This window comes from Rhinoraja longicauda, chromosome 11, assembly GCF_053455715.1.
Source record: "Rhinoraja longicauda isolate Sanriku21f chromosome 11, sRhiLon1.1, whole genome shotgun sequence".
NCBI lineage: Eukaryota > Metazoa > Chordata > Chondrichthyes > Rajiformes > Arhynchobatidae > Rhinoraja > Rhinoraja longicauda.
Window position 1 is genome coordinate 26,041,639 of NC_135963.1, and position 12,673 is coordinate 26,054,311.

A 12,673-nucleotide genomic window follows, 5' to 3' on the forward strand; every position below is an offset into this window, starting at 1 on the left:
CTAGTTAGTTTGCCAACTTTTTTTTCCACTGCTGCTTGTGCCTAGCATGAGATTTGGTTATACTGAATTTTAAAATTCATTTCATTTAGGGTTAGTGGAATTACTGTTTCATTATTTTTGGAACTGCTACAGAAATCCTACCTAGAGTTATAGAGTGATACAGTGTGGAAACAGGCCCTTCGGCCCAACTTGCCCACGCCGGCCAACAAAGTCCCAGCTACATTAGTCCCACTTGCTTGCGCTTGGTCCATATCCCTCCAAACCTGTCCTATCCATGTACCTGTCTAACTGTCAATTAAACGATGGGATAGTCCCAGCCACAACTACCTCCTCTGGCAGCTTATTCCATACACCCACCACCCTTTGTGTGAAAAAGTTACCCCTCAGAATCCTACTAAATCTTTTCCCCTTCACCTTGAACCTATGTCCTAGATTCCCCTACTCTAGGCAAGAGACTCTGTGCATCTACCCGATCTATTCCTCTCTTGATTTTGTACACCTCTATAAGATCCCCCCCTCATGCTCCTGCACTCCATGGAATAGAGACCCAGCCTACTCAACCTCTCCCTATAGCTCACACCCTATAGTCCTGGCAACATCCTTGTAAATCTTTTCTGAACCCTTTCAAGCTTGACAAAATCTTTCCTATAACATGCTGCCCAGAACTGAACACAGTATTCTAAATGCAGTCTCACCAATGTCTTATACAACTGCAAAATGACCTCCCAACGTCTATACTCAATACTCTGATTGATGAAGGCCAAAATGCCAAAAGCCTTTTTGACCACCTTATCTACCTGCGACTTGACCTTCAAGGAACCATGCACCTGTACTCCTAGATCCCTCTGCTCTACAACACTACCCAGAGGTCTACCATTTACTGTGTAGGTCCTGTCCTTGTTCGACATCCCAAAATGCAATGCCTCACACTTCTCTGTATTAAATTCCATTAACCATTCCTCCGCCCACCTGGCCAATCGATCCAGATCCAGCTGCAATCTTTCACAACCATCTTCAATATCTGCAAAACCACTCACTTTTGTATCATCAGCAAACTTGCTAATCTTGCCCTGTATGTTCTCATCCAAATCATTGATATAGATGACAAACAGTAACAGGCCCAGCACCCAACCCTGAGGCTCAACACGAGTCACAGGCCTCCAGTCCGAGAAGCAATCTTCCACCATCACCCTCTGCTTCCTTCCATGGAGCCAATTTGCTATCCATTCAGCTATCTCTCCTTGGATCCCATGTGATCTAACCTTCCAGAGCAGCCTACTTTGAAATATTTTTAACATAAAATGTTAAAATTTACTGATATCAATATATATTTTCCAAATACTTCGTCAAACCACTCCCAAGATTCTAACGTGAGCTAAGCTCTGCTACAGGAAAATGTTATTACAGAAACTAAGCAGAACTGAATAAATCTTTCGGGTTGCATAACAGACGCCACAAGACTGTATTACATACATGTTGAGGTTCAATGATTTTCTACACAAAATGCCGAGACCAAGATAAGTAGAATTCAAGCTGTAGTGAATACTTTCACATTTTTACCCAAGTTTTAAAAAGTTAAAATATATTAAACATAATGGTACCTTCTGCATTTCAAAATAAATAACACCTGTGCATTCTGCAGGACGCTGATATGTAATTGCTCAGATGAGCATAATGCATTTCAGTTTAGCACTCCCATGTGGTGAACATTTGACTTCGGTGGTCAACATCTGACCGGAAGAAAGCAGACAAAAATGATTATCCTCAAATCTGTTCCATGTAACTGAGTTATATCTATTCATTTACTCATAGCTACTATAAACCTCCACACTCCCACAATTACACCTTCCACCCTGACTCCTGTTACCTTCTCTAATTTTTTTTCTGTATCTGTGCATCTATTCTCATAATGAAACTTTCCATTCTAAAACTTCTGTAATGTCCTCCTTCAGGAAATTTGGATTCCCCTCTGCCGTAGTTGATGGAGCCCTCAGATGCATCCCTTCCCAAAATAGAACAGAGATAAAGTTCCCCTCATCCTCACCTATCACCCTGCCAGCCTCTGCAACCGACATATCAACATTCACCATTATTGCCAGCTGCAATGAGATCCCACATCACCCCCTCTAGGGACCACTCCTTCCATGATTCCCTGGTTTTCTCATCCCTTCCCACCTAATAATCCCCATCCCCAGGCACTTTACCTTACAACTGTTGGATGTGCAACACTTGTCCGTATACCAACTCCCTTACCACCATCCAGGCATCTAAATACCCCTTCCAATACTCCTCTCATGTTCACGTCCTCTAACTTTGACTATCGCATTCAATGCTCCATGTGACCACCTTGACATTGGCCAGACAAAGTGTAGATGAGCAACTGCTTTGCAAAGCACCTGCACTCCATCCACAGTAGTCACATTGTGCTTCCAGTTGCATGTCATTTCAACTCCTCTCCCATTCCCACACCACCTCTCTGACCTGGGCCTTCTCCACTGCCACATAGGCCAAACACAAACTAGCGAAATAGTGCCTTGGCTTGGATAGCTTACAGCTCGAATGGTGTGAATATTGAATCTTCCATGTTCAGAAAAGCATTCCCGTCAAATTCCTTTCCCACTTCCACCAATCTATCTTTTCTTTCTCCGTTTGTTCACCTTTCCATTCCTCCCCCTCTCATTACCTAGACTCCCACCCACTCCCACGTAGTTTCTTCTGCCCATCACCATGTACACATCTACCTGGGTTTCTTCCCCTTGTTTCACATTTCCAATCCCCTCACCCCTCTTCCCCCATTGCCCATGATCCATCCCCTTCACCTGGTTCCACCCATCATCTACCTTGGTCTCACCCTCCCTCTCACTTCCATATTTTGATCATCTTCCCTCTACACTCTCAGTCCTGATGCAGGGACTTATTTTTTTGCTCCAGATTCCAGCATTTGCAGTCTGCTATTCTACCCCCAGGCAGCATCTCTGGATAGAGGGAATGGGAGATATTTCGGGTCGAGACCCTTCTTCAGACTGGTTACAGAACTGATACAGACTTGATAGATTGTTTTTGCCTCCATCCATGCTGTGATTCAAACTGCATGATTGACAATGTGTGTAAAGGACTCCAAGTAGTAAGTAAAAAAGTTGACACTTTTCAAACCTCCATACTTGCATTCCATCAGGTATGATCTCCTTCATGCATTTGACCACTTGACTAATCAGTGATATATTATATATTATTTCAAAGTGACTGTAAACCGATTTAACCAATGGCTTTTCCTCATTTCCTTTGTGTAAATGCTTCACATCATTCAGCACTGCACAAAGCGTGTGGTCTTGAACAACACAACTGCATATATAAAGGCATGAATTTTAATTTGAACAAGTTAAAAATCTACTTGGTTCTTTTCTTCCTTCAATAAAACTCTATGCTAGCAAACATGCACAATTTATACTTTATTTCATTTTGCTTTAAGAGTGCTGCATGTGGTTTCCAAAATATATATTTTAACAAACAAACTAGTTGTATTTGCAAGTTGGTGGACTGACAGTGATCTGATAGATGGAGTTATATTTTTTTGTAATTTAATATGTGCTTCGTTACCATTCTAATTAAGAGTTCAATTAGGTTAAGATTTTATAGAGCAATTGTTGCATCTGCTGAAAACTTTTTTGTTAAATAACAAAAAATGCCCACATTTTGCCAAACATTAGAAAACAAAAAATAAAATAAAGTCCTATACATTTTCGCTCAACACCTTCGCTCAGCACGCCTTAACCAACCTGATCTCCCGGTGGCTCAGCACTTCAACTCCCCCTCCCATTCCCAATCTGACCTTTCTGTCCTGGGCCTCATCCATTGTCAGTGAGGCCCAGCGCAAATTGGAGAAACAGCATCTCATATTTCGCTTGAGCGAAATGAGCGAATTTCGGTATGAACATTGACTTCTCTAACTTCAGATAGTTCCTCTGTCCCTCTCTTTCTCCTCCCCCTTCCCAGTTCTCCCATGAGTCTTCCTGTCTCCTACTACATCCTATCTTTGTCCCGCCCCTCCCCTGACATCAGTCTGAAGAAGGGTCTCGACTCGAAACGTCACCCATTCCTTCTCTCCCGAGATGCTGCCTGACCTGCTGAGTTACTCCAGCATTTTGTGTCTACCTTTGATTTAAACCAGCATCTGCAGGGTTTTTTCCTATTCATTTTACTAGATCAATCCAAAGCTCAAATGTATTAAAAAATATTTACAAGAAGGCAGGCACAGGATCCATATAAAAAGGCTATGTTAATCTCAATTGATGGAAGAAACTTAAAACTAACAGCGAAGGAATAAAGCCAAGTGATAGTATTAGCATTCGTGTTTGCAGAGTTCAAGACCAAACAGAAATATTTATCTATTTCCACCGGAGTTTGCAAGTCTGCAAAAGCTTTGTGTTGGTATGAGGATGAAGACGACAATTAGCAAGAGCTCAGCAGTGCAACTATATTATAGATGAGCACTTCACAGGAGGTGGATGTCTGATTTCATTTGCATTGTCTTTCATCCCTTGAAATAAAAATATTTTGAAAATTAACTAAATAACTTGCATATTTTCTGAAAAGTCAACTTTGAGTCATGACGAAGTGTAAGCTTCAGAATGTACGGGATTTTGGCAAAGATGCTTAGGTACTTTACCACTTTCAGAATTAATTACTTGGAAAGGTAAATAATGCAAATAAAAACAGCAAAAGCTTTAAACAAACATGTTAATCAGCATTGATTGAGACAATTGCAAAAATGATCTTATTTTTTCCCTTCAGCCCACAATGTCTGCAACGGAGATGATGCCAAGACCATCCAGCTAAACTCTATCAACCATTCCCTGCATATCCATGTGCCTATCCAAAAGTTTCTTAAATGCAACCATCATAGCTGTTTCCACCTCCACCCCAGGCAATACATTCCAGACAATCACCAAGCTCTGCAAAAAAAAAACTTGCCCACACATCTATATACTTAGACTCTCATTTGTTTGTTTGTACAGCCAAAACGGTACACGATAGCTCGACAATTTTAGGCCCACCTTACTCACCGTCTTCCCTTTGGTGCTAATGGAAGAAGTTTCATTGAAATCGGTGTTATATTTTTTAAGTTGTTCACATTTTAAAGTTTAAATCTTTCTCCTAGGGAGGGAGGGAGGGAGGGAGGGGGGAGTAGGGAGGATAAGGAGGGTTAAGGGGGATAAAAACATAGAAACATAGAAAATAGGTGCAGGAGTCGGCCATTCGGCCCTTCGAGCCTGCACCGCCATTCAATATGATCATGGCTGATCATCCAACTCAGTATCCCATACCTGCCTTCTCTCCATACCCCCTGATCCCTTTAGCCACAAGGGTCACATCTAACTCCCTCTTAAATATAGCCAATGAACTGGCCTCAACTACCTTCTGTGGCAGAGAATTCCACAGATTCACCACTCTGTGTGACAAAAAACTTTCTCATCTCGGTCCTAAAAGACTTCCCCCTTATCCTTAAACTGTGACCCCTTGTTCTGGACTTCCCCAACATCGGGAACAATCTTTCTGCATCTAGCCTGTCCAACCCCTTAAGAATTTTGTAAGTTTCAAAAAGATCCCCCCTCAATCTTCTAAATTCCAGCGAGTACAAGCCGAGTCTATCCAGTCTTTCTTCATATGAAAGTCCTGCCATCCCAGGATGAAATAGGGGGGCAGGGAAAGGGGGAGGGGAAGGGGGAGGGGAGCTGGAGGGAGGGGGAGGAGAGGGGGAGGGGAGGGGGGAGGATGGAGGGGAGATGGGCGGGAGGCATTGGAGGGGAGGAGAGGTGGGGAGGAGGGTTGAGGAGAGGAGGGGGAGGAGAGGATGGTGAGATGGGAGTAGAGGGTGCTGCACCAATGCAGGAGATATTTGGGCCCAATGGGTCCACTTGGTCTACTCTCTTTTAAATTTTGCCCCTCTCACCTTAAAGTTATGCCCACCAAGATTTATTATTTCCATCCTGGGAAAAGGTTCTGACCTTCTACCTAATCTATGCCTCTTATAATTTTTTTAATACTGCTATCGGGCCTCCCCTCCACCGGACTCGATGGGCCAAATGGCCTAATTCTGCTCCTGTGTCTTATGAATTGGTGACCTTTAACATGCATGTATTTTGTGATTTCCAATTTGTTATAGAAATGGAAGGTTGATTCCCTAATTTTTCCCCAAAAAGTTGATTCCCCAATTCTGTAAAATGTCCCAGAATAATACCAACACACACAGAAATACTGTACTACATTTTCTATCACAGCGCCAGAGACCAGAGTTCGATCCTGACTGCGGGTGTGTGGAGTCTATTCAAATAGTGCCAAAATAACGCCTCTTGTATATAGACACAGTGGGCAGCTTGGCACATTCTGTAATTCTGTAATAACCGGGGGTGGGGGGGGGGTGGGGGGGTGCGCTTGTGTATGGTTTTAGACTTGCTGAGCTGTATGCAAAATAAGTATTTCACTGTACCTAGATACACATGATAATACAAATAACATTGAACCATTCATTATTGATTATGGATAACCAGGTTAGCATTTTTAAGGCCACAAAATTAATATGTTCATACCAATCTGTGGCCAATTTCCAACAGACAATTATTTGTGCAAAAGAAACAAAAAGAGTAACTATAATTTTGAGGATTCTTTGGGGAGCGTTGAAGATATAACTGAATAAGCATAACTATGCATATTCTACATAGTTCCAATACAACCAAAATTATTTCTGAGGGAAAATGTAATGAAAAGGAATACCTAACCTAATGAAATAAATTTCTCCCCAGCCTGAGCCAGCTCTGTATAATTCAAAAAGAAATTGAATACTATATCAAACATTAAATATTCACTGTGTAAGAAGGAATTGCAGATGCTGATTTAAACCGAAGATAAACACAAAAAGCTGTAGTAACTCAGCGGGACAGGCAGCATCTCTGGAGAGAAGGATTGGGTGATGTTTCGAGTTGAGACCCTTCTTCAGAAGTTTTCTTGAAATTGAATTGTCTTCTGTTTTAGTGTACAACAATCAAGCTACTGAATTTAAATGTTGCAGAAAGAAATGTGATAAAATATTGCACCCAGTACATAAATTGGCCTATTCTCTCTAGAAATGCAAACAGCCCACCGAATTTTAGCATAAAGTCAACCAACTCCCTTACCTTTGAGCATCAGGTTGGGAAATAGCATTTACAAGGGCTTCAACTGCTGTGTCAAAGAGTTCAGCATTTTGCAGTGATGAAAATGAAGCCTGCATCAAAGATTCACAATCCATGAGAGGAATGTCCAGTTGCACCCAGCTTGAAAAGCACTTTAGAGCCTTCTGGCTGATGAATACAAGGGAATCTGTCTGTAGCAACTGCTGAAGAAGCGGAAAGACTGCACCAGACTCTTGTGCTAGAGCATTTCGCACTTCACCTTTCCGATACTGAGGCAGACGGCTTGTTTGGAACTCTTCAGGGAGGACGGTTAATAGTTCCAGCAAAGCCATACATCTAGCTTTGCCATCCACATCTGAACTTTCAGTCTGGAACATCTTCACCATGTCACCTACTGCATTGGGCCATCTCTCAGGCATCATGTTGAGTGCCAACGATGCTAACGCCACACATAATCTGGTGAGCACAATCTTGGAGCCAGAGGCAAAACACGCAATCTGATTGAAAAGTTGGGATTTCAAACTCTCATATTGATCTGATGGTATATCATTCCAGTACCTTGAGATCTTGATGTGAAGAGCACTGGCTCCAAAGTATTGGATCTCAGGCACTTTATTTGGATTGAGCAGTGCCCAACTAAACTGCCAGGCTTGAGGAGAGACTTGTGCCTGCATCAGCCATTTCTGAGCCAGGTTCTTATTATCAATATTTGGATCATAGTACAATTGATGCAATGCCTGCAAAGATAAAGAGGGGAAAATATGAGACCAACATCCTCTACCCAATGAGAAAGGGATAGTGAACCGAAAGGAAGATATTCAAATTGAAATCCTAAATCTGTCCAACATATCTGTAGTTTACTATTAATAAAGTTAAACAAAGGATAATAAAAATATGTCTGCCCAAATACTATGCATTTAGTTTAAAGATACACTACTGACCCCCCCCCCCCCCCCCCTTTTGGGCTACTGAGTCCACATTGAGCATCAAACATCAAACATCCAGTTAGATCAGCTCTACATTGTCCCATAAATCCACTCACTACACACAACTTACAGTTGCCAATTAACCTATAAACCCACATGTCTTTGGTATGTGGGAGGAAACCTGAGCAGCCAGACCAAACTCGTGTGGTCACAGAGAGAATGTGCAAACTCCACCATCCATGATCAGGATTGAACCCTGTTCTCTGGCACTGTGAGGCGGCAGCTCTACAGCTGCACCAATGTACCACCCTGTATTGTGTAATAACAAGTCAAAAATATAAACATCTTTTAGTTAAAGCAGTTGGAGAAACATAGCCTGCAAACTAACTTGAAAAATAAGGTTAAATATTGAAATTCTACTTTTCAATCCAAGTATGTGAAGAATGTACACAACCTTTGAATCAAATACTACGAAGGAGGAAATGGCAAAGAATTTAGTCTTTGGAAATAATTATGGAATTAATAAACAGTAATGATCTTACGATCAAAACATACATGGAGAACTGATACATTTAAATGCTTGTATACCATTACAAAAGACCTCAGTAGGAAGATATAATTTGATGGTAAAATGGATCTTTAGTTCTTTGGAATCTATCAGAATTGCAAGAAATGGATGGAAAACCATAAATAAATCTGCACAAACATCCAAAGGGAAACAAGAAAAAGATTGAATATTGAAGATACATTTCTATAAATGTATCTATTTGAAAATACAAGATCTATTTTGTAATTACAAGATCTCTGAAAGTCCTCAATACAAAACAACAATCAACATCATTTGAAAGTGCAATTAAAATCAGGTAACTGAAAAGTGCATGATGGACGTTCTTGGCCACAGTTCATTGAAGCTCTTGATCTTTCAGAGTGACTGCTGATTCTATTTGAAAGGACAAAATTACAAGGGCACCAGTAATTACTGATGAGGAAGCAAAGGTGAAGACAATGAAAGTGGGCAAGGCCACAATTCATATGCTGAATAAGTGATAGGAGCAGAATTAGGCCATTTGGCCCATCATGTCTACTCCGCCTTCAATCATGGCTGATCTATCTCTCCCCCCTAAACCCGTTCTCCTGCCTTCTCCCCATAACCTGACACCCGTACTAATCAGGAATCTATCTCTGCCTAAAGAATATCCATTGACGGCGACCAAGCCCACAGATTCACCACCCTCTGACTAAAGAAATCCTCATCTCCTTCCTAAAGGAATATCTTTTAATTCTGAGGCTATGACCTCTAGTCGTAGATTCTCCCACTAGTGGAAACATCCTATCTCCAAATACACTCTATCCAAGTCTTTCACTATTCGGTATGTTTCATTGAGGTCCCCCCTCATTCTTCTAAACTCCAGTGAGTCCAGGCCCAGTGCCTTCAAACGCTTATCATATGTTAACCCACTCATTCTTGGGATCATTCTTGTAAACCTCCTCTGGACCCTCTCCAGAACCAGCACTTTCTTCCACAGATATGTTGCCCAAAATTGCTCACAATACTACAAATGCAGCCTGACCAACTCCTTCGAGCCTCAGCATTACATCCCTATTTTTGTATTCTAGCCCTCATGAAATAAAAGCTAGCATTGTGTTTGCCTTGCTGATTAGCCTTTTGGGAATCCTGCACCAGCACACCCAAGGCCCCTTGCACCTCCAATTTCGGGGATATTTATGGAAGCAAATGGCGAATAAAATTAGTCATGCTGGTGAACGCCTTCAGTAAATCTGGAAAGTAGAGTGAGAGGGGAATACAGCAGTATTCTAAACTTAATGGAACATACAAGCTTGTACAACTACATACCAATGAGACATACAAATACTGTGGATTGAGCCTTAAATGTTAGTTTGAAGTAGACTACACTGAAGTTCCTGGTAAAGTTTGAATTGAGCAATGCATATCAGCATACAATTTCAGGTCAAAATAAATAGTAAGCATCCATGTTACATATTCTGGTTATAATTGTTTGTAGAGCCATTAACGATTTTGAGATAAAGAGTACAGAGGAAATTATCATGAAGACTTCCAATTTAATATTTAAATATTAGGAAGATGTGATAGTTTTTGCAATATAATTGTAAGTATTAAAAAGGCAGAGGCTGGTTATGCATGAAATTATGTTGGCTGGAATTGAAAATGAATTAAATGCAAGCCCCAATAAAATATCAGCTCTTTTCTACAAAGCAAAATAATTTAGACAAGTCAAAGGATTAGAAAAACAGTCTAAATATTCTTAAAATGTATTGAAAAGGTACAAGCTGCAAAAGTAAAAGTATATCAAAAATATTTGGACCAACTAGAAAAGGTGAATGAAAATGCAATTCTGACAAGAGCAAAATGATGCAGTAATTTCATTACTTTGAGACTATTACCAGGTTATTGAGCTACTACCTTTGGCAGAGAAAAATTATTTGGAATACCGTGGATAGATTATTGAAACTATTCACAGAGACAATCTCAACAATAAGAACATGAAGATGATTTTGTATTCAACATTTATCTATTTCTTGCTGTATGAACAACTGTATTATCCTCACCCATATTTTGAGGTCTCTTGTTAAACTCCTTCTGCCCTCATTCTTAACCAGCCCCTGTTCCTTTTGCAGTCTCTCACTTCAGATTTTTCCCATCCAGCTTATAGCATCAACAAAGCTGGATATTTTTCCTATCTTTTTTGTCATTAACACAAGTCATGAATAGATAAGGGTCTAGTATTGATCCCTGGAGCATTTCATTAATAACAGTTTGTCAAGTTAAAAATGATCTGTTTACTCCAACTATTTTTTTTTCTATTATATTAACATTATATTCTTTTAACGTAATAATCTTTTCTGCAGCACCTTTCCAAATTCCTTCTGAAAATCTAAATACACCACATCCACTGGAATCTCTTCATATTTAGAACAGACCCTTCACCCCAACTCATTCATGCCAACCAAATTGCCGAACAGAGCGTCCTACTTGCCTGCAACTGGTCCATATCCCTCCAAACCTTTCCTATTCATATACCTAGCCAAGTGGCCTTTCAATGTCATGATTGTACCCGCTTCTACCACTTCCATGGGCAGCTTGTTGCATATACACGCCCAGATCCTTTTTAATTCTTTCTCCCTTCACTTTAAAACAATGCCCTCTAACTGTAGACTCCCTAAACCTGGGGATAAGGCAATGGTTATTCACCACATCAATGTCCCTCATGATTTTATGAACCTCTATGATAACCCGTTAGTCTCCTGGGCTTCAGGAAAAGAAAAAGACACAGCCTATCCTTATAACTCAACTCTCCAGACCTAGCAACACCATAGTAAATCTTCTCTGTTCCCCATCCAATCTAATGACATCCTTTTTATAGCAAGGCGACCAAAATTGTACACAGTACACAAAATATGACCTTGTACATCCCATCTCCTGTACTCAAATCACTGACCGATAAAGGCAAGTGTGTCAAACCTTCTAACCACCCTGTCTACCTCTGCTGCCACATTCATAGAACTATGTATCTGTGCCCCTCGATCTGTTTGTTCAACTCACCATTTACTATAAATTTGGTTTGTCTTAGCAAAAAACAAATACTTCACATTTATCTAAATCAAACTCCATTTGCCTTTCCTCAGCCCGCTGGCCCTGTTGACCAAGATCGTGTTATACCACCAATTTTAGTGTCATCCACAAACTTGCTAAACATATCTGGATATGGATATAAAGATTCATATCCACATTTTGAATATAAGTAACAGACAACAGTGGACCAGCACCAATATCTCTGGCACACCATTCCTTTCAGACTCCATTCTGAAAAATCCTTTATCACCACCCTCTGTCTCACACCCTCAAGAGAATTTTGCATCCAATTGGCTAGCTCACCCTGAATGTCATGTATCTAACTTTCCAGACTAGCCTACCATACAATATTTCAAAGGCCTTGCTAAGTCCATGTAGACAATGTCTACTGCTTGCCCTCATCGATCTTCTTGGTCATCTCGACAATCGTGTTTTCAGCACACCTGGCTATTATTAAAACCCTTGACCCTTTGTGTGCATGAAAAACCAGAGAACGTTTTTTGAAACCCATGATACATATCAAATTGGTTTATTTGCTCTTGTAGAGAAGGAAATGGGCTTTGGGGTTTCAGGTAGACACAAAATGCTGGAGTAACTCAGCATCTCTGGAGGGAAGGAATGGGTGATGTTTCGGGTCGAGACCCTTCTTCAGATTTCAGGTGCTGGTTACTTGCACAGTATACACAGCTTCATGTCTGCATTTTAAGTCATGGTCCAATTATAGTCTATACACTGAAGGGGGCAGAAAGTAGCTAAAATGGTTGACGCCTGCTTTTTTTAATACTTTGGCAAATTTCCACAATTTCAGGTAGATACAACCATTGCAACAGAACTAGGACTGCAAGTGTAGCTAGTTCTGGACCATACACTCACCTTCAGTCCTAAGGCTTGAACATTGTCTACTGCACAAGACTTGGTATGGGCACATTTGGAGCATTTTGCACAGTTCTGGTCCCCCAGCTATC

General features: G+C 40.8%; 1 protein-coding gene across 6 annotated transcripts in view; it reads right to left on the reverse strand.

Moving 5' to 3' along the window:
- ipo13b (importin 13b) overlaps positions 1-12,673 on the reverse strand; it is a 90,851-nt gene that overhangs the window by 73,441 nt on the left and 4,737 nt on the right. For all 6 annotated transcript variants that reach the window (XM_078408503.1, XM_078408502.1, XM_078408500.1 and 3 more), the window contains one exon: positions 7,173-7,906. In XM_078408503.1, the coding sequence (XP_078264629.1) occupies positions 7,173-7,906 (734 nt within the window). The remainder of the gene's footprint in view (positions 1-7,172; positions 7,907-12,673) is intronic.